At 31.3% G+C, this 21,554-nt stretch overlaps 2 protein-coding genes across 4 annotated transcripts; both read left to right on the top strand.

The window, feature by feature from the left end:
- The first annotated feature begins 4,834 nt into the window (after window positions 1–4,834).
- LOC7472635 (transcription factor bHLH74) lies at window positions 4,835–8,488 on the top strand. 2 transcript variants are annotated; one of them, XM_024596154.2, is made up of 8 exons: window positions 4,835–6,474; window positions 6,586–6,819; window positions 6,900–6,965; window positions 7,052–7,120; window positions 7,580–7,651; window positions 7,741–7,881; window positions 7,965–8,046; window positions 8,129–8,488. In XM_024596154.2, the coding sequence occupies exons 1-8, from the start codon at window positions 5,965–5,967 to the stop codon at window positions 8,149–8,151; spliced, it is 1,197 nt and encodes a 398-aa protein (XP_024451922.1). In that variant the 5' UTR covers window positions 4,835–5,964; the 3' UTR covers window positions 8,152–8,488. The 2 variants fall into 2 exon arrangements, with proteins under 2 accessions (XP_024451922.1, XP_024451921.1); XM_024596153.2 differs by having other exon boundaries at window positions 4,836–6,474; window positions 8,126–8,488.
- A 6,438-nt stretch (window positions 8,489–14,926) lies between these two features.
- LOC7467245 (uncharacterized) lies at window positions 14,927–18,719 on the top strand. Of its 2 annotated transcripts, XM_024594414.2 has the most exons (7): window positions 14,927–15,387; window positions 15,611–15,652; window positions 15,976–16,110; window positions 17,059–17,294; window positions 17,517–17,553; window positions 18,167–18,224; window positions 18,320–18,719. In XM_024594414.2, the coding sequence occupies exons 1-7, from the start codon at window positions 15,241–15,243 to the stop codon at window positions 18,397–18,399; spliced, it is 735 nt and encodes a 244-aa protein (XP_024450182.1). In that variant the 5' UTR covers window positions 14,927–15,240; the 3' UTR covers window positions 18,400–18,719. The 2 variants fall into 2 exon arrangements, with proteins under 2 accessions (XP_024450182.1, XP_002302385.1); XM_002302349.4 differs by lacking the exon at window positions 15,611–15,652 and having other exon boundaries at window positions 14,929–15,387.
- The last annotated feature ends 2,835 nt before the right edge of the window (window positions 18,720–21,554 follow it).

Here is a 21,554-nt window from a genome sequence, read left to right as displayed (position 1 = left end):
CATAGTCAGGCACACACTATTAAACTACTTGGAACCCTCCTTTACAAAGTACTTGAGTGGTATTCAACCTTTTTTTTATCATCTTTCTTTTTGTGTTTTTATTTTTAGGGGTTTGTTCTCTATGATTTTATTTCTCTAGATTCTTGATTTTCTCTCTCTAAATTAAAATAGAGTCTCAAGTTTTTCTTTTAATTTTACAAATCCGTAGATATAATTGGATCATTTGATGGATCACAATTATTTCTAATAATGAAAAAAAAATAGGGTTTTGATTGGCAAATGATGGATTGAAGAAGTTTGGCCTTTTTAATTGAATATATACAAAATTGATTGATTGAGTGAAAAGAAAAGTTTGAACTTCAAGTTTTATTTCTTAGAAGAAGAGTGATGGATTGATGGTACTCAAAAGAAAAACACAAGGCTATGCTGCATGAAATGAAAGGTAAGGAGAGTAAAAAGGATTATCAATACATGTTAACAAGCCTCACACGTGGTAATGTTGTTGTAGCTAGTGATGATATTTGATGATGTCCTAAAAATCCATGTAGCTTAAGAATAGGGTTCTGCGATTGGATAATCGGTTGATTAGTTGGTTCTAACAATCTTGTACATTCTCCCTAACCAAGGTGATTGATAGCTAATGCCTGGTAGATCAATGTGGCTTGTAGCTAGTACTTGTGAAAGATCCCTTTTGACTGATGTGGGGACTCTTTGATACTTAAATAAGTATCTTTTTAGAGATAGAAAATACAAAGATATTCTAAAGAGAGATGCTCTAAAAATATATATGCAGTAGAGAATGAAGATTATGAACTTTTATCTTGAAGGATTTATGATGTATTTATAGCCCATGAGTTTTGTCTTTTTATGGAAAAGAGAAGGACTGAAAAGTTCTATACTTTCGGTGATATTATTGGGGGGACAAATATCTCTTACATACATTAATGAGATAATAAGTATGGTATGTCCCTTAAGAGATCTTTTATACACCTATAAGTATAGCAAAAATAATTACATTGGATACGGATGAGTCATATTATTGTTCTAGATGAAGATAGATGTCAATTTATCATGCATACAATACTTTTAATTTAGGGGATTGTCTATGATAAGACATATAGACTTGGAACTTGGTAATAGTTGATCCAAATGTTATGGGTTTGAGATGTTTTTCAAACTCATATAGTCTTAAGCTTGGCTGACTGTCGAATTCAAGTCCTTTGGGTCTATCATGTTTGCTAGACTCACGTTACATTGGGCTTGACTGACTGTCGAATCCAGGTACTTTAAGTCTGACATGTTTGCTAGAACCATGTTATTTTGGGTTTGGCTGACTGCTGAACCCATGTACTTTGGATCTGACAAATATGTCAGACTCATGCTACCTTGAGCTTAGCTAACTACCAAACCCAAGTTATTTGGGTCTTACATATTTGTCAGACCCACAGTACCTTAGAATTGACTGATTGCTAAAACGAGTTATTTGGTTCTGACATATTTTTCAGACCCACACTACCTTGAGTAGTATGGGTCTTTTAAGATCTTTTCTATTTATAAAAATCTATAACAATCTTAGGTCATCAGTATTGTTTCTGATTCGTTTTTCAAAGGTAATTTTGTTTTCTCTGTTTTATTTTTTAGGGTTTCTTTTTAGTATTTTGGGTATTTTTTTTTTTGCGTTATAAGATGAAGGGTTAATTGGGTTATTATATATTTATGTGATTGAGAGAGGTGTTGAATCAATTTTATTATAATTATGTGTTATTTGGATTGAATTGGTGGATAATTTTGATAAATGATTGGAATGGAAAAATTATTTATGGATTGATATAGCTGAGGGGTTGGTTTTTGGTTTGGAGACTGGGGCTAAAGAGGACTATTTGAGAGAAGATCAAACATGAGTGTCCGGCTTATTGATGAGGGTTTTTTTCAAATGGTTAATGAACTTTTAAAAACTGAAAGGATATTAATTGAAAAAAAAAGCGGGAATTGAAAGAAAAAATATATGAGAAGTGTCATTTAATTGTGCAAGTAATTTATCATTTGCCTACTAAAATCAATAATTGAATTTGAAACAACAAAATTTCTAAATATTTTAAATTATGTTAATATGCAGTTAAAGATGAAAAGTGGTAGAAAAAATCCGCTAATTCTTATATCAGTTTCTCATAATTCTTTTCAAAATTGAATTATTCATGTTTTTATAGTTGTTGATCATAGTAAATTGCAAACTCTTTTAATTATACTTTTTATGAAATGATCTCGTTGCTGAACATATTAATTTTTGAAACATCAAAGTTTTTAAAGAGATAGATATAATCAAAATGAATTTGAGGTTGCTCTCTTCTCACCACAATTGACAAATACTGGATCAAAACCTGTAGCTCTCCAAACTTGAAATAGAGCACTCCATATAGCTCTTAAGCGGATAATTAAAGTGACTTGAACTTAGGATTTTGTTCTAAAATGAATTAGATTGAGGAACAAATTTAATATAATTAACAAATAATTTAATATTTTTTTTATTTTTTACACCTTCTAAAAAATATATTTCGTTTATAATAAAAGGAAAATGATTTCTTAGAAAACCACAAACAAACTGTGCATAGACTTCTTTAATTTAGAAGTTGCAAATGTATTTTCTTTGCAATTTCTTCGTCTCATATTTGAAAACGACATTGCATGATTACTCTCTGGTCCATGACCATTACCAACAATCACTCGAAACCTGCACAGTCCTTGCCCCTGCGCTCTTTCCATGAAAATGGAAGTCGCTGCATGCGTTGCATGCTCTCATTAAGTCAACATCTGCATGCATGATTAATTATGCACTTTGTAACCATAAATCTTCCTTTAATCATTCCAAAAAAGAAAAAAATAGGAAAGATTTTCTCTAATCTGTACGGTGAGTCCCAATTATCACTGGCTTTCAATCTCCATCCCGTGCTTTCTAGCTGGATTGGGTGTTTTTTTCTCTTCTCTCCTTTTCTTTTCTTTTTGTTGGAATACAATAATGCATCACAACGCATTCTCAGCCAGAGCATATATAAGGAGGGGGCAAGAAGGAAGGAAGGAAGAAAAAAACAGATGCCTTAGCTTCCTGAGGGCCTGGCTTGCCCCCACCTCTCTCAGTCGTAAACTGAAGATGGATTTGGTGTGAGTGCCCACATTGATTACTTGGGTGCCCCATCTCAATCATCATATCTATACACTCATTTTGACTATGCACGAGGGAACCGCTTGGCATCATGCAAATTGCAAAATCAAATCATCCCCGATCCCCACACCATCCACCGCTATTTTAGACCCGTTTATTTTTATGATTTAAGAATATATTTTTAAAAAGTTAAATACTTTTTATTTTTTTTAATTTTAAATTATATTTTTTTGTTTTTTTATTATTCTGATGTGCTGATGTCAAGAATAATTTTAAAGATAAAAAAATATTGTTTTGATGCATTTCCGAGTGAAAAACACTTTGAAAAGCAACCGCTACCATACTTCTAAACAAACTTGTAGTTGTTATTTTTAAAATATTTTTTATTTATAAATATATAAAATAATATTTTTTTATTTTTTTAAAAAATTATTTTTAAACAACATAAAAAAATTAAAGAGAATAATTTTTTTAAAAAAATTAAATTTTTATAAAATGCAGCTTTGGCCGTGGTTTCAAACAGCTGCTGCCTACTGTACAATAATTCATTCTTTGCAATGAGGTGTCTCACACAGGATTATGCTTTTGGAACAAAACTGGCCGTTAATTTCGGATTAAATTTAAAAATTCCAGCAAGGTCACAGCAGACTCGAAGTTGACCAGATAATTTGGTTTTGAACAGGTTAGGGTGGTTGAGACTTGAGAGGGTTTTTTGCACACTAAAACCTACAGCTGGAAACTGTACCAGGACAAGAGGGTAAAATTGATGATTAGATTCCATTATTCCATGTGTTCTCCATTGGCCAGAGCCTCCAAAGTAAAAAAGAAAAAGATTGCTGCAGGTGTTAATTAATAATCTAACATAAGCTAAATAAAATAAAAAATAAAAAATGTAGACACCATACCCTGTGTTGACACTTAGAGTACTCTCTTTGAGTTCTGTAATCACAGCCACACAGTCGTAATCACATAAAAACCAACCATCAAATAGAAGGGACCTCTTTTGCATGAAGGAGACCTTTTTTTTTAATTTACTTTTTAACATTAAGGTATTTTTGTAGCCTGTGACCAGCTACTAATTTTGTTTTTTAAAAAATATTTCATAATTTGAAAGCAAATATTATTTTTATTTTTTTAAAATTTATTTGTAACATCAATATAATAAAAAATTAATTTCAAGCTTGAAAATTCCTGGAGCTTATTTATTTGATGGATTGGGGCTCGGGAAGGAGGAGGGTTTGGAGACAAGTTGATGGAGAGCAGTGGTGCTCATTCATTGAGAATGATGGACCTCAGGAGCATAATGAGAACTCTCAAAAGAAAAGAAAGGTTTGTTTGTTGGCACTGAGAAAGATGAGTGTGTAACAGCAAAGAGAGCCTGGTAGAATAGTTGGCAAATGTGTCGGTAAAAAAACATAAAGTATATGTCGAAGAAGGAAGCAATCTAACAAGCAAGCAAAGCTTGGGCTTGAAGAGAAGAACCTCTTCCAATCTTTTCTCAGACAATATATATTTACTATTTCTTTTTTGTTTCTAAAAGAAAAAAAAGAAAAGAAAGGAAAAGCACTGTGCAGGGTTTTAATAATTTTTAAAGATAATAATAACAATAAAAAAAGAAATTACAAGGAGTAAAGTGATTAGGTTCTATAATAATTTAGCAACAAAAGCAGTTGGGTAGTAGTTAGTCTGTCTTTTAAAATCATACATGTCACCTGTTAACTCGAGCAGGTAACCCAAGAGACACTCTCTCTCTATCTCTACTTTTGTATTCCACTCTCCCTGTCTCTCTAGCTTCATAGGTCTCTACATTGTCCGTGGTCTGTTGAAAAGGTTGGAATTTGATGCTTCTTTAACTGATTGTAGAAGTGCCGATCTGATGAAATTTGTTTTTTTCTTGTCTGTTTGAGAAAGCATTTGATGCTCTTCGGGGGTGCTATCAATCCATCCATTGAGGGGACTGTGAATGAAACTCGGTTCTTTTCAGTTCTTGCATAATTCAAGTAGAATTTGATGCTTTTTTGGACACCCATCTGAGAATATTGCAAAAGGGTGCCTGAAAACGTACCTTTTCTTGGTTCTTGGGGTTGTTTGGTCTTCAATTAAAATTTTGGAACTTGTCATTTCCGTTTTAGGAATTTCTCCGGACACCATTTCTCTAATTCCACGTTCATTGCTACAAGTCTTGTGGTGATCCTCTTGGATTTTGGTCTTAATTGAAGAGATTCAAGGGTGATAAGATCAATATGGTGGTGCTTAAATGAGTGGAGAAGGTGAGAAATTTTTGCTAGTCCAACAAAAAGTGAAAAAAGGGAATCTGCTTTCCTTTTGATGAGCTGTTTGTTAGCTAATGCCATTGTTTGTCTGTGTCTACTTTATGCTCTGAAAGGTTCACTTTGCTGTCTGTAGGAACCATTTTTCATTTTTCTCTTGCAAATTAGAGTAGACTTGATCGTAGGGTTTTCCAAATATTGAAGTAGCTGATGCTGGTTAGATTTTATGCCTGATACATTGGATTTCTCTTTTTCACTTTGTGTCTACGGGATGCTGCTGCGATGGGTTTCTTTTACTTTATAGCACCATCACAGTTTTATAAAGCTGCCAAGGTTACTTGTTCCTTGTTGAGTCGTGCAAGATATCACCAGCTAATTTTGGTCAAACTCACTTCTCACTTTTAAGGTTATAGTTCCTTCTGTTTCATATCTATATTTAGCACTTGTCTTTGCTGACTGTTGCTTTGGGTTCTCTCCTCAATCGTATACATAGGCTATTCCTTAGAATTTGGGGGTTTAGCTTTTGAATCCCAGAACATGGATGGTAGCGGTGATAGTAATGATGATTTAGGATATCAAAATAGAGGTGAGAGTGTTATGAATTGTCCATCTTCAGGAATGAACACAAACCCCTTCTATGTTTCTGCTTGGGATCCAGTAGTTTCACTAAGCCAGCCTGGGAATTTTGGTGGTTCATCAATAGTTTCTCAAAGTGGGTTTTCCAATTCTCCTTTCCCAATTGTAATGGAAAACCCAGGTATTAGTAACCTTGTTCATTACCCATCTGGTTCAGGCTTTGTTGAGCTGGTGCCAAAGTTTCCTGGCTTTGGAAGTGGGAATTTCTCAGAAATGGTTGGCTCTCTTGGCCTGACCGAGTGTGGTCAGATTACTCATACTGGGTGCCCTCCAAATTACAACAAGGAGGCAAACAATGCTCAACATCAGGAAGATCAGCAATTATCAGAAGAGACAAGTATAGGAGCTTCACCAAATGGAAAGAGAAGAAAACGAGTACCCGAGTCTAATTCTCCTTTGGATCCAAACAAGGTAATTTGAATTAGGTCTAATCTTATACTTTAGGAAGTTAAAAGATTCTGCAGCAATGTAATTTTGTGTTTCGTATTTGTGAATTCATGAATCTTTTATCTTTAAATCTAGAATACTGAAGGAGAGTTACGAAAGGATCTTTCTGGAGAGAGTTGTGATATTGCAAAAGAACTGGATGAAAAGACACAAAAAACTGAACAAAACCCCGGTCCTAATTTGCGGGGCAAACAGGCAGCTAAACAAGCTAAAGACGATACTCAAAGTGGAGAAGTTCCTAAAGAGAATTACTTTCATGTGAGAGCCAGAAGGGGTCAGGCTACCAATAGTCACAGCCTTGCAGAGAGGGTACCTTCTCACTATTATGTGTTGACAATGGGAAAATGATCTGGCTCATTTTCATATTGAACATAGAGGCCTTTTTGCAGGTGAGAAGAGAAAAGATCAGCGAGCGGATGAGAATGCTACAAGAACTTGTCCCAGGATGCAATAAGGTACTTAAATAGCTTCTTAATGGAAACTATTTATTTGAGTGAAAAAAAACAGATGCTGATTAGTTTGGTGTTGATCATTGTTTTAGATTACTGGAAAGGCAGTAATGCTTGATGAGATTATCAACTATGTGCAATCATTGCAACAGCAAGTTGAGGTATGCCATTCTAAGATCGAGATTATGGACTGTGAAATTGTCATATGAACCTGTACTCTTAATGTTCACTAAGCCGCATGATAAATTTGCTAGTTTGAATTGTAGCTCTAACTTTTAGGGAAAAAAAACACACACAACAAAGCACCCTGGTGAACTATTGGAAGCAGAATAAATTCATAGTATATCATCATTAGCGTCTGCAAAAAGTGTTGCTATTTCTGGAGTCTAACTGATGTCCATGGGATGATAATACCCATAAAGGATAGTGATTTATAAGTCAAGCATTAAGTTTGTAATTCCTATCATAAAACGGATGAGAATCAAGTTTAGCTTCTTTTCTACGAGAATCACATTTGCAAATTATAAGCACTGAGAGTTCTTTGTGATGAATTCAATATCACTGAAGCCATTTGTGCTTCCGAATGACTACAAGTTACTAATACTTGCCTGCTATTGCAGTTTTTGTCAATGAAACTTGCCACTGTAAATCCGGAACTGCAAATTGATGTTGAGAGGATTCTATCTAAAGATGTAAGCAAGGTTTATGTGGTGAAAGAATTTATAGACAATTTTCGTATATGTTTCTTTGAATAAAGCCTGATAGGTTTCCCTTCCATCAGATCCTTCATTCACGTGGTGGCAATGCAGCTATTCTAGGATTCAGTCCCGGGATAAGCTCACACCCGTATTCACATAGAATTTTTCAACCCGGCATACAAGTCATTCCAAATTCCAATCCACAATTTTCTCCAGCACCTCATGTAAGTGATGCATCTTTGCAAATGCTCTGCAGAATCAATTGCTCATCAAAAACTTATTCTTGGAATTGTTTCCGCATGTGTAGGCTGTATTAGATAATGAGCTCCAGAGCTATTTCCAAATGGGATTTGATTCCAGTTCAGCTATTGACAATTTAGGACCGAATGGTAATCAGCAGTACTTCTTATAATCTCAACTCAAACTTTTGTTTCTATTTTCTTGACCTGGAAACACTCATGCTTTCAGCAGCACGTTTGAAACCGGAGCTCTGAATGCTGAAGAGAGATAACAAGGCGTTGATTCCTTCTAACAAAGAATTGAAGTGGTTCAAGTTTGACTTTTCATACTGGAACTCGTTTTGAAACAAACAAAAATAGGGAAGAAAGTTCTTGTTTCTTTTTTTGTATAGGTTTAAGCTCCTAACTCTGCGTTCTTCACATTTTTTGGAAGAAGATTACGTGCTAGAATCACAGATATATGTATATTGTCCGGGTAAGAAGGGAGACTTCTGTTGGTGATTTTGATTTTTGCCTGTTTCATTGGGAATTTGAGGATGTACGAGGCTTTCTGTTGTGAGGTTTATGAAGCTAAAAAAATACATTTGCCTGATATCTGTTTCGGTTGGTATCACGATAATGTTCGAAAAGACTAGGATCTATTTGTGATAAAATAATTGGGTATCATTCAAGCACTTGATCTGTTAATTATTAGGAGGATAACTCGTTGGGCGTTAAGATACTTGGGACTGACGGTAGTGGAGGTGGGTAGCTCCTTTTTCCCTGTTAGGTTGAAAACAATTGTTCATAGTTTTGAAACTCGGCCCGGTTCGGCAGGTCGACCCGGGCTTGGAACCGAGCCGGGTTTAAAAAAAATAGGGAAAGTCAAAACCCGGGATGACCTGGTGACCCGGTAAAAAACCCGGTTGCAACATGTTGACTTGTTTTTTTACTAAAACGACATCGTTTTGATTTTTAAAAATAATCGAAATTGACCTGGTTAAAACCCGAAACCCGGATCTTGAATCGGGCCGGGTTTAAAAACTCTAGTACTTTGAACAAAATGAGCTGCACTCTTTTCGTACCTCACTGGGAGTGGGAGTGTTGTACCACAAGAGCAAAGTCGAGTGCGTCTAAGTCTAAGGAATGTTTGAAAGAATGATAATAGTTGTTTTTTAAAGTATTTTTTATTTAAAAATATATTAAAATATATTTTTTTATTTTTTAAAAATTATTTTTGACATTAGCATATCAAAATAATCTAAAAACACCAAAATAATTAATTTGAAGTAAAGAAAAAAATTAATTTTTTTAAAGTGCTTTCAAAATGAAAAAACAAACGTTAGTCATCCGGTTGAAATCAATATTTTCATAAAACTTAAATTTGGCTTGTTTCTACCGTTAGCATAACATATGAAACTCGAACTAAATTTTTTAAATTTATAATTAGCCTAAACTTGTTTTGAAATTGATACTGGGATGAAATAGATACGGTAAAGTAATAAGTTACTTACATAAATAAATATTTTCACACACCACTCCAAGATATAAAATCAAAGAGATACATACGTGAATAACTTATCATTTTAAAGATACAGATAAAAATCAGATTTTTGTCAAAAGATCAAGTTAAAGACTTTCAATTCAGATTTTTACCAAAAGACCCAATATATAGTTTGAATCATCATTATATACTTGGAACAACCCAAAACATTGAAATAACTCAATTAAAATCCAAATAAATGACGTCGACATAAAACTAGACATTCATTAACTAGCACACATTTTTAACTTCTTAAAAACACAAGCAGTTTCTTTTGAAAAGATAACCCTTCAACACAACAAAATGCTTGGAAACACCACTTTCACATTCAACTCATATCTTTCCAAAGCCACCATCATGCTTGTAAACATCTTTTAATATTTTAAAACCTATCACTTCTAGTTGCATATTTGTCAATAACAAATGTCTTTGACTTAAAGCATTAGCAAAAATATTATGAATTCTATATTTGTGTTTCATAGAGAAACTAAAAGTTTGTAGAAATCCAACCCAATAAGCATATCTTCAACTAAGTTTTTGTTGAATATTAAGAAACTTCAAATCCTCATGATTAAAAAGTAACACAGATGGTTTTAGACACAAATACTGACACTAATGGTCCAAAGCACGAACAATGGCATTTAACTTCTTATCATAAATTGAATATTTTCTTCCTAAATTATTGAGCTTCTCACTATAAAAATTAATAGGTTTGCTTTTTTAGTTAAAAATAACATCAATGTCAACATTAGATGCATCACATTTAACTTCAAAAACTTTTTAGAAATCTTGTAGATAAATAATATGCACATTAGTCACCTTTTGCTTCATAAGTCCCAAACACTTCTCTACCTCATCAATCCACTTGAAATTATCTCCTTTCAAGTATTCAGTGATTGAAGCAGTAATAATGCTATTTTTTTTATTATTATAAAACAACGATAAAAAGATGTTAGACCATGAAAACTCTGAATATTATAAAGAGTTTGAGTGGCTAGCTTAGAACTACTTCAATCTTCATAGGATCCATCTTCACTCCTTCACTGAAAATAACAAAACCAAAGAAAACAAGATTGATAATGAAGAATTCACACTTTTTCAAATTAGCATATAACTCTTGATTCCTTGAAGTTTGAAACACTTCTTGCAAGTGACTAAGATGCTCTCATTTATCCTCGTTGTATATATTGGGTTCCCAAAATTCATACACGCAGCAGAAATAATAAATTTAAAATTATTTGGGAATCCCAAGGATCTCGTTAGACATATCTAGAGTTGTTTAAGGGTTTATGCGAAGATTACTTAAAGATCTGAACTTTTTTTCAGCTTTGAATATATGCTTTAAGGCTGGGTTATCACAAATCACAAGTCGTCTAATTTTTTGGCTATAACGGTAATCCACATGAATCACCAGTGAGAAATCTTCTAAATCTTTATTTAGGAGAAAAGGACTTGCTAAGTTTAGAGTGTTAGCTCTAATTTTTTGTTTATGTAGTTTTTTTGTAAAAATTATCTGACATAAATATTCTCTACCTAAATAATAGGCCTGACTTTATATTTATAGGGAATCCTAAAAACCCTATCAATAAATAAAAAATATCAATTTGCCCCTTAAATAATATTCATATATTATATAAGGATAATTTTATAAATTTAATCAATAAAGTCCCTACTTGATTATTATAGGACTAGAATTATAATCCCTTAATTAAATACATTTTAGTGCTTAATTTCTAAAATTATTTTCAATCAAATCACATTTGATTAATTATCCCATTTTAATTCCTGACTAATAATTTTTAATATGTGTGACATATTAAGTTTCTAATTTGTTGACCAAAATATAAATTATAATTCTAAATAAATAGAATTAAATAAATTAAATAATTTAATTCACTATCAATTCAATAATTGATTAATTTATATTTGAAGATTAAGTGCACTGTCTAGCAATATGTTATGATCCCCTAAATATTAAAAAAGTCATAAGTGGTTTGACTTAACTTTTTAGTGACCGGTTTCTCAGTGTAATTATTATCCATTTTATCAATAATGCTCTGATTTAAACATTTTAGCATGGAGTGTGTTTTCCATGCCAAATCATATTTGTTCACAACATTATAGTGATTGATTATTTGAATAAGATTTGAAACTCTTTTCAAATCTCATTCCACCTTGTACAATGATTTAACAGTCAATACTATTTGAGAACATTTAGAATTTTTTTTAATTCACTCAGGGTGATGAATCCTCTCTTGATCATTTAAATATCTTTATATGGTTTACGTTATATCCAATGTCTGTTTATTTATTACATTTACCAAGATAACGTATAATATGATCAAAACATAACACTCTTTATATAAGATAACATGGTAATCTCAAGTATACGAATCATTTACACAACCATCATGTGAGTCTTTCCATAAACACAAGTGATAACTCCATGTAGAATTTTCATGCGAGTCAGTTCAATGTATATCTCATCTGATAAGCACTTACATATTATTTCTAAGTATCCCTCATATCTTAGCTTACAAGATCAGCTACTTTCTTTCATAAAGAAAATAATATAATATGTACTAGTCTCAACAACTTTAATAAATGTCCATTATTAAGAGAGCATTGACCAAGAATATTTAGAAACAATACTTTGATGCAATAGGAATCTCATGATTATAACATCCTTATAATTTCATTTACAAAGTGTTTTTGTTTCATAAACTTTATCTTTACTTTAAATTTATTTATCAAACATTAAATTCACAAATTAGATAGTGAATAAAATATCTGTTAAACCTAATGGATCAGATGCTTAAGTTATTAGGTCAGCTTTTGAGTAATTGAGTTGCTCCAAGAGTATGATTTATGTTTTATAAGTAAGAAATAAATGAGTTATTTTTTTCATAATTGTATTTTCATCAAATCAATTATGTGTTTTTTTTTTCATTTATAAAACCCACATGTACTAAACTTGACTATCAGATTATTAAGTTACCTCGTAAATATATAATTATGAATTTCATGACATTGAGTTTCCTTATAAAAAAAAAAGTTAATTGTTCAATATTTCCTCGTATAAATTAGTAAATATTTAGTATTTACTTATTTATATATTAATTGTGATTGTCATGTTATTTCATATAAAAAAAACTAAAATTCATTGGTGTTTCATTGTGGACCAAGACTTATTTTGTTGTGTAGTATAATGATGTTTTTACCCTCTATTGAAAATGCCAAGGAAGTGCAAATTAAAGGGAATTTTGTTTTTCGGTAGTGTTCATTTGCATTATCTAGATCAATCTTTTCTCCTTATTTAGAATAGTTAAAAGACTTAATTACCCTTATAAATAAAAAAAAATAGACTGGCATCAAAGGGCTTCTTAGTCTTTTTTTTTTCATAAAACAATGAAATGATTTAATTACCCTTAAAAACAAAAACAAAAATTATTAAGCTTCCATAAAGGGTTTTTTTGTTTTTTATTTTTTTAAAACAACAAAATGACAAATTTATCCTTTAAAAAAAAACTAAAGTTGTCGTTCAAGAGCATTTTTGTCTTTTCCTTATGTTTTTTTTTTGTTATTATTAGTTTTAGCTAGGGGCAATTTAGTAACTTAGAAAATATAAATATTATTGAAAAACAAAAGTAGCCGACACGAGCATTACATGCATCAACGCGTGGACACGTGTCCATACCTTTCGGGTAGCGCGTGCGACGTCGTTCAATGACCAAACACCGCATTTCACAATGATATTTGAAAGCTTCCGGTGGCCCCTCCATGATATGGAGGCGCATGTATCCAACGAGTATCTGGTTTGACATCGATAATTTTTTCCCCCCTTATTTTCTCTCGCTTCATCGATTCTCATGCTAACACTTCAAAATTTCAGGCAACCTTTCAATTGTTTTCACCTTCAGATTTGATCCTTATTTTTTATTACTATTTGTTTTATATGAAATAATTTATCAAATTGAAACTTGTTTTTAATTTCATCATCCTTTAGTTTTTTTTATATATCAGATTTGGTCCTTATTATTTTGATTGCTATTTGTTTTATTTGAGATAATTTTTAAAATTGATTTTATTTTTTTGCAATTGCATCCTCTTTTGTTTTTGTTTTAATATCATATTTAATCCCCATTCTTTTAATGGTTATTTTTTAAAAATTTGACAAATTTTTAAAATTGATTTTTTTTCTGATTTCATTATTCAACATTAAATTAGATGGAAATTGAACTTCTTAGTTGATCCCAAGTCTAGGATTTCACAGGTTATGAATTTGGAAGATTGACCTAGGTTTAAAAGACTTGGTTGAGTTTGCTTTGTTTTTTTTTATCTTTTTTGAAGTTTTTTTTTCAGGTTCATCATTCAACGTTTATTTAATTGAGGATTGAGCTTTGTTATTTTTTTATTTGCTTTCTATTGTATTTTGCATTGATTTTTAAAATAATTCGGGTTATATCGCCTTCAACATTGGGTTATTTGGTAATTAATCTTCATAGTTTTATTCAATTTTTTTGATGAGATTACCTTGGTATCACAACTAAGTCAGTTATCTTGCATGCTGACCCGAGTGGACTCGGGTCTTGCTTTTTTGACCTATTTGTAAAAAAAAAATTTCTTCAATTTAGTCCTTCATTATTTTATTTGCTGAAAATTGAGCTTATTTTTTTCATTTTAATTTTTATGAGATTATCACATTCTCATTTAATTTTTTCTTTGTTATTAGATAAGATCCTTCAATGTTTGATTTTTTTTCTTAAAACTAATTTTTTTATTTTAATTTCATGATTTAATGTTTTATTGATTAAATATTGGTCTTCATATTTTTTTTTGGTTTTCTTTTTATGGGGTTATCTTAATGTTATACCCATGATCACGAGGTTAGCGGGTTTACCTGGTTTGACTAGGAATATTTTTTTCCTTGTTTTTTTTTAATTTCTTTTTTAATTTCATCTTTCAGCATTAAGTTGTTTGGTGATTGAGCTTAATAATTTTATTCAATTTATTTTCAGTAGGGTTACCCTGGTGTCCTGACCAAATATCATATTTGAAATGCTAACCCAGATAAGCTCGGGTTGGGTTTTCTTTACTTTTTTTGTTTTCAGTTTTCTTTCACTTTATTTACCTTTTTTGTATTTTTTTCTTCATGTTATTTAATTAGTTGAGTTTATTCAAATTAATTGAGTTAATTAATTTAATCTTAAATTTATTTTTTGTTTTTTAAGAACATTTGTATTGCCACGAATGTTTTTTTTTAATTATGTTGAAAACAATTAGATCATCCTGCAGCACAACAACGTGAGTTATCTCTATCATCAATTGGTATAAATTTATTTTTTATTTTGAAAATTCTTTCAAACCACACAGGAATAGAAGGAAGGCAACTAGAAGTGTAAGATATATTTAATACTTGTATAACATGAATTATGAAATTATTATAATTTTTTCATTATTAAACTTTGAAATGTAAATGTGCAATGTCCCACCTCGTCAGGTACATGCAAGACTAAGGCATGAGCGAAATACAGTTTAGATAACCCTTCTCCAATTGCCACCTCACGCATCTCTCTCGCTCCGAATTTCAATAAACCAGAAGCTCCGTATTACACGAGAAATCCATTTCAATCCTTCTTCCCTTTCCATTCAGACAAAAAAAGAAAAATCACATATTTATCAAAGAAAAGAGAAGAGAGAGGCAGTGCAAGAAAGTAGACAGTCGAAACCCTAAAAATATGCTTCTAGGGTTTCGTAGAACCCAATCGATAGAAATCAGTGAAGGATTTATTAGTTTTTGTATTTAAATACAATACAATAAAATGGGAGGCGAGGAAATTAATCGGAGTAAGGATAATCCGTGGCCGTCTCCAAACAGACCGCCACCGTACCAAGGAAAATCCGAAGACATGAGTCTCTGGGGAGTTGTCATGTTCGGTCTAATTGGTGCCACTGCCACCACCTACGCTGTTAGTGCTCTTTCTTAATCTTGTTCTTCTATTATTGTTTATGTTTATGTTTAATTTCTTGGAGATAATTTATTTATTTTGTGGTAGATAAGCAAATGCATTCAATATGTATTGGTGTAATTAGTAATTAAAACGTTGGAATCTGCCTTAGTAATTGAGGAATGGATAACACGTAAAGTTGTTTCATTAGATTCTGAGAAAGTTGATTGATTTGGCATGGCAGGCCAGACGGCTGCGGTGGACTATTGATGAGTTGTATGCTCAGGTAGACTATTGCAAGTATAAATGCACGGCCTTCCTGCATCGTTAACTTAAATTCAGCTCTCATTTTGGTCAAATTGAATGCCCAAGAGTAATCTCTATTTTTTTATATATCATTGAAAATTTAGCTAAAGTTTATTGTTTAGAAACCCAGTCTCCAGGAAAATATTGTCTACAATAAGAAGTGACTGGTTCTGAGTGTTTAGTCTGCTAAAAGAATGTGAATTTTATAATTATAATTAGAAGAAAAGAATTTTCTTTTTATGTTTTTCTTGTTTATGCTTGCCAATGGCTGAGCTGATCATGTCTGTAAATGTGCCTGATTAGCTAACCAGGTCACAATCAGCATGGAAAGGAGCAACTGGATCTGCCAGGTCATTTCGGACATATTTTCAGGAGGAAGCGTGCAAGAATTACAATCGTCGAATGCAAGAAGCATATGAAGAGGAAATGGAGAGAGTGGTGAGTTTTGGTCTTGTGAATCATTCCTTTTGGATGCCATATTAGTAACATTATTAGATTATGGAACCCCGCGGAACATACTTTATCAATTTTTTGTTATATGGTTTCTTCATATATGCCTTCACATATTATCCTGCAAGTATTTGACTGCTTTGTGTTGTGAAACTAGATTGTTGCTAGCTCTAAGAGTAATAGGTGGGCTTAGAGTAGATAGCAATTATCTGTCAAGCTGGTTCTGGTACATTGCCATGAACTTTATGTTACTAATCTATTTTATTTTCTTCATATCTTGTCATTTAATTGCATGAGGAAGCAAGGTTTTCAAGACGGATCAATTGGAGTACTGCTCCTTATGCAGTTTGAATTCAGAAATATGTTTTTGAATTCAGATCTATAATGCTAGTCTGGATGCATAATAGCTTAAATAAGCTGATTCTTAGCCATCAAAACAAACTACAAATTCTTAGCAAGTTAGGCTACTTCTGGTTAAAATTCTCTGTCTCTATCTGAGTTACATTGTGAACAGAAAGGTGTCTTTCCCTGCTTTGCCCTATCCACTTGATCTATATTTCTGCAAAACTTTTTTTTTATGCCTCAAGATTGGGGTCAGATAGTAGAAACATAATAGGGGTCCTTCTTTGTATTAGCTTAGTTATCTTAACCATTTTGTATTTCTATAACAATAGAACCTCGAAGAATTCTCTAGACCTAAGAAATTCTGTCGTATAACTCTCTCCTTCTGTTGGGTCCTCTTCAATTCTGTTTATAAATCATGTAGGTTGCTTTTCTTTGTATGCACCATATCACAGTGATAAGCCTAGTTTTGTCTTTCTCTGAAGCTGTCAAATTCATTTATCCTGCTCTGATTTTGATCTCTCCAGCAGTTTCCTTTCTTGATTGTATTTGCATGCAATTATGATGTATTGATGTTGTCCTTTTGTTTTTCAGGAGCGTATAAGACGTATGCAAAGTGTGTTTAACCGTGAAAGGAACAAATACACAAGGGACCATGAGAAGTGGAGGGAAAATGGCCCAGGTGCATATCATCAAAATTTTCAGCGTGATGATTGGTATTGGAAAACTGATACGTCTTTCAGAGAACAGAGAACTAACTTCAGGAGAACTTCAAGAGACAGTGGAAGCTATTCATTATCACATCATTACTCAGTTTTGGGACTTGACAGGTAATGCCAAGAGCTATTAGTACCTATTTGTGAGACAGTCAACTTGTGTAGCTGTCTTGATTCTTGAGATATATAGCTTTTTTAGATGATTAAGAGGCTTTTGGAATGTGATACAGTATAATTAAGCTTCTCAATTTATTTAATCATGAGATTTTCTCAGTTATCTGGACTGTACCATTAACAGTTGGGATTAACATATTTTCACTGGACTTTTTGTGACAGGTCCAGAACAATACCATATACTGAAGCTGAGATTAAGGTATCACTCATGATAAATATCATCTCTTTGAAATCATTATTAGCCAGTGTATCAGAGTTGACAATTGATATTTGTATTTCGAGTCCCATGAAACCCCCACTGAACAAAAAAAAAAACTATTGTGCCATTCACATCTTATCTACATCCTCTATTTAGAGTATTATCCACACCGTCATGTGTTTAAATCTGTAATCTAACTTAAGCTCCAGATTCTCTATTTAGTATGTTTACATTCATGTATTTTCTACACATTCTCTTCTTACTTGAAAGCTTGGAAAATGTTAGGGGTTGACTATTGTGCTATTTATATCTTATCTGCTTTCTGTACATGGTGTTATCATCCATGTCTTCATGTGTTCAAATCTTTAATCTGACTTAAGCACCGGATTCTCTATTTAGTTTATCTACTTTCATGTCTTATCTACACATTCTCTTCTTACTTGAAAGCTTAGGGGCTGATTATTGCTGATTGCATCTGTAATACTCAATTCCACTTGGTTTCATTGCCTGCTCTTTTTTCAAATCAAGAGCTTCATCTTATAACTGGGGATTATTGTTCTCTTTTTTGATACATGCGATTCTAAATGGACTTTTTTCTTTTATATATATGCAGACGGCATTCAGGACCAAGGCAAAGGAGTTTCACCCAGATCAGAACCAAGATAATAAAGGTTGGATTTTGTTTTCCATCGCTAACCGTGATCTTGTACTGTGATGCCACTGCTTTGAAGTGAAACTTAAAGTTGCTTCTCGTGATTTATTGCAGAGGCTGCCGAGGCAAAGTTCAAAGAGGTGATGATATCCTACGAGGCCATTAAGCTAGAAAGAAAGAACACTAAATATTGAACTTCCTGACACTGGTCGAGGGGATTGCAAAATGTTCCTACAGATGAATACTTTATTGACAGTGGTTCCTCCGGGAAAAATGAATCCAATAGGAACTTAATTTTGGGGAGAATTTGTTATTATATCGATAGGAGGTTGTGTGGAGAGAAGTGAGTATATATTCTTTCAGGAGCTAGATATATAAATAAGGCAAGGTAACTCGTGTGCAGAGCCTTCTATGCCTAATTCGAATTGTGTAAAATATTAGTTGATTTTGACTATAGTACCCAGTTTACATATCAAACAAGCTATGTCACGGGTTGGATTTCTTTTCCTGGTTATTTCAATATGTTTTTTTTATATAAAAACATCAAGTGGAATTCAAAAAACTTGTGTATATATTTAATAAAATAAATTGAGAATTATATTTGTTAATAATTAAATATAAAATTATTAATGGTAAATAAAAATAAAAATTAAAAAATTAAAAGTTTGATATGGACCAAGATATTTTTCCTTGTTTTATGGTTGTGTTTAACTTTTTTTGTTCACAAAAATAAAATTTTTATTTAATTAAATGGTAATAAAAATAATTAGACAAAAAAACATTATGTAAAATTTCACATATTAAAAAATTATTTGAAAATAAATATTTTTAATTTTTTAAAATAAATTTCATTTATATCATAAAAAATAAAATTATAGATGAATTAAAATGATCTCTCAAAAAATTAAACGCGTACAAAATAACTAAAAAACAACCTATATTTAAAATAGGTTAGATAAACAAAATAAAAGAGATAAGTTGTATTAATATAAATATAAGTTTAAAAATTATTTTGAAAAAATACACATAAAAAAGCATTAATTAAAAAAATATAAAAAAATGCTCAGACACTGCTAGGCCTAGCAAGCTAAACCAGTGAGCTTAGCCTATCTAGTAAAGGCTCATGCCCAGGCTTGTAAGAGTAGCCAACGTGCTTTTACCCTTAATTTTTTTTATGGGGCTGATGATATATCATTCGTTTTAATTTTTCTTGAAAAAAAAGATAAGTTAGACAACATGTCGTTTGCTGAGGCAGATGACACGTTGTTTGATATTACCTAGTTTCCAACCACCATAATGATCGGAAAATCAAGGCATAAGTTTTTTTAACTAGAAAACTAATTTTTCAACTAATTTTGACCCAAAATACCTATAAAAACATTCTAGGTAACTTGATAACCTCATTCATGCCCTTAAAAAACCAAAGAAAAAAAAAACATCACAAGACCCGAAATCAACTTGAAAACAAAAATCTTACCAAGCTCGGATATATTGTTCTAAGCAATTCCAAGGTAAAAAAACATGTAATGGGTGCCAACATAAACTTTCTTTTTAGAGTCAGATTCCAGTCATTTTCTCTCACATCTCTCAAATTAAGAATAAAAAAATAAATAATATGAAATCTGACACCAAAATTGATTTTGGCCTTCAATTTTAAAAATTAAAAGGACTTGATATTTATAATTTGAAAAGTATAGGGACTATAATAAATATTTTCCCCAAACTTTGTTAAAGCCACCCATCCCTTCTGTATTTTTCACTTTGATCCTCTATCTTTCAATCTCACCCTTCTACAATAAATTAGCCTATAATCTAGTCCAATAAGGGTCAAATTAAAAAAAATAAACAAAAAAAAGGAATTATGAACATTCTGTCCACATTTTCACATGAAGGGATTTACAATGCATTTTGTACAGTAAATTCCCTATGCATTTTAGATTTATAGTTAATACTTGTGTCTCAGTGTCTTAAAACATTGATTTGAATTTGGTTGAGATTTCATAAACAGTTTACAGTGGTTAGTTCATTTTTGCAAGCTTTTTTCTACATAATTGACATTAAAAGAGGAGATGTTAGTAGATCATTAATCAAAAACTTTTCAGAACGTTGCAATATATAATTTTGAGGATATGAAGATGTCATTCTAGAAAATTACATCCACAATCTACATGTCACTATCCAAAATCTAAGTCATTATTATAACTTGAACCAGGATCGAGATAAATTTTTCTTTAAGGTAAAAAAAAAAAAAAAACTTAGATGGTGTTAATATTTTTAAAAGAGTAAGAAAAATTTGAAACCCATTTCATTAATTCTAAAGGTTTAATAAGCTTAGATATTTAATAATATGATTATAAAAAAACCAAAGACAAAAAAAAAACAAAAAAAAAGGACATTGACTAATAAAAAAATAGTTAGCACTTGTCAATACTATAAAAAGATATCTTTTAGATATTCTTAAAAGATCTCAATGATCTTATTTCATAACAAAGTAAAAATTAAATGAAAATATGATAACTTCATTAAAAAAAAAAACAAAAAAAAAACTTAAAACTCAATTACCAGTAAATCAAATGGAATTTTAAAAAATTATTTAAAAAAAACAAAAAAACATATCTAGTCAACATGTAAAACTCGCAACTCAGTTGTAAGATCAAGATAACCTCTAAAATAAGTTGAATAAAACAATGAAGGTCAACTCTCAGACAAACTAAATGATGAAAGGAGAAATTGAAAAAAAAACAATTAAGAAAAATCATGAAAATACCCAAGTCAACCCGATTTAATTCGATTAACTCGCATCATGAGATATGAGATTAAGATAATCTCATAGAAATAAAAAAAACAATTCACGAAGTTGAAGGTTTAATAACTATTGAATGATGAAATTGAAAAAAAAATTCTAAAAAAAATCCAAAAAGAGAGTCAAATCAGGCTAATCATCGAAGTCTGTAATCCGAATCATGAGATTGAGTCTCCATAAAGAAGGTAAACCAAAAAATATCATGAAGAAAAATTGTCGACCACCTCAAATAAAAAAAATAACAATAAAAAAATAAGAACTAAATCTAGTATAAAAATTAAATGAAATAAAACATGAAGGATGAAATTAAGAAATAAAATGAATAAGGAAAAAAAAACAAAAAAAAAACAATCAAAAGAATGGGAATCAAATATGGTATAAAAATAAAATTAAATAAAAACAATAAGGGATGAAATTAAAAAATAAAATAAATCAAGAAAATGATAAAAACAAAACTAGCATTTAAAAGAATAGGGAACAAATATAATATTTGAAAAAATTAAAGAATAATAAAATTAAAGAATAATAATTTTATAAATTAATTTA

The sequence above is a fragment of the Populus trichocarpa genome, chromosome 2 (assembly GCF_000002775.5).
Source record: "Populus trichocarpa isolate Nisqually-1 chromosome 2, P.trichocarpa_v4.1, whole genome shotgun sequence".
Lineage (NCBI taxonomy): Eukaryota > Viridiplantae > Streptophyta > Magnoliopsida > Malpighiales > Salicaceae > Populus > Populus trichocarpa.
Note: the sequence above shows the minus strand (reverse complement) of the source record. Positions and strands in the feature narration are given on the sequence as shown.

Excerpts from the sequence above, each read along its gene's own strand:
- LOC7472635 (XM_024596153.2), top strand. The coding sequence starts at position 5,965 with ATGGATGGTAGCGGTGATAGTAATGATGATTTAGGATATCAAAATAGA. Across the intron at positions 6,966-7,051 it reads TTGTCCCAGGATGCAATAAG|ATTACTGGAAAGGCAGTAAT; the intron begins GTACTTAAATAG and ends TCATTGTTTTAG. Across the intron at positions 7,652-7,740 it reads AGAGGATTCTATCTAAAGAT|ATCCTTCATTCACGTGGTGG; the intron begins GTAAGCAAGGTT and ends CCCTTCCATCAG.
- LOC7467245 (XM_024594414.2), top strand. The coding sequence starts at position 15,241 with ATGGGAGGCGAGGAAATTAATCGGAGTAAGGATAATCCGTGGCCGTCT. Across the intron at positions 15,653-15,975 it reads TTGATGAGTTGTATGCTCAG|CTAACCAGGTCACAATCAGC; the intron begins GTAGACTATTGC and ends GTGCCTGATTAG. Across the intron at positions 18,225-18,319 it reads TCAGAACCAAGATAATAAAG|AGGCTGCCGAGGCAAAGTTC; the intron begins GTTGGATTTTGT and ends GATTTATTGCAG.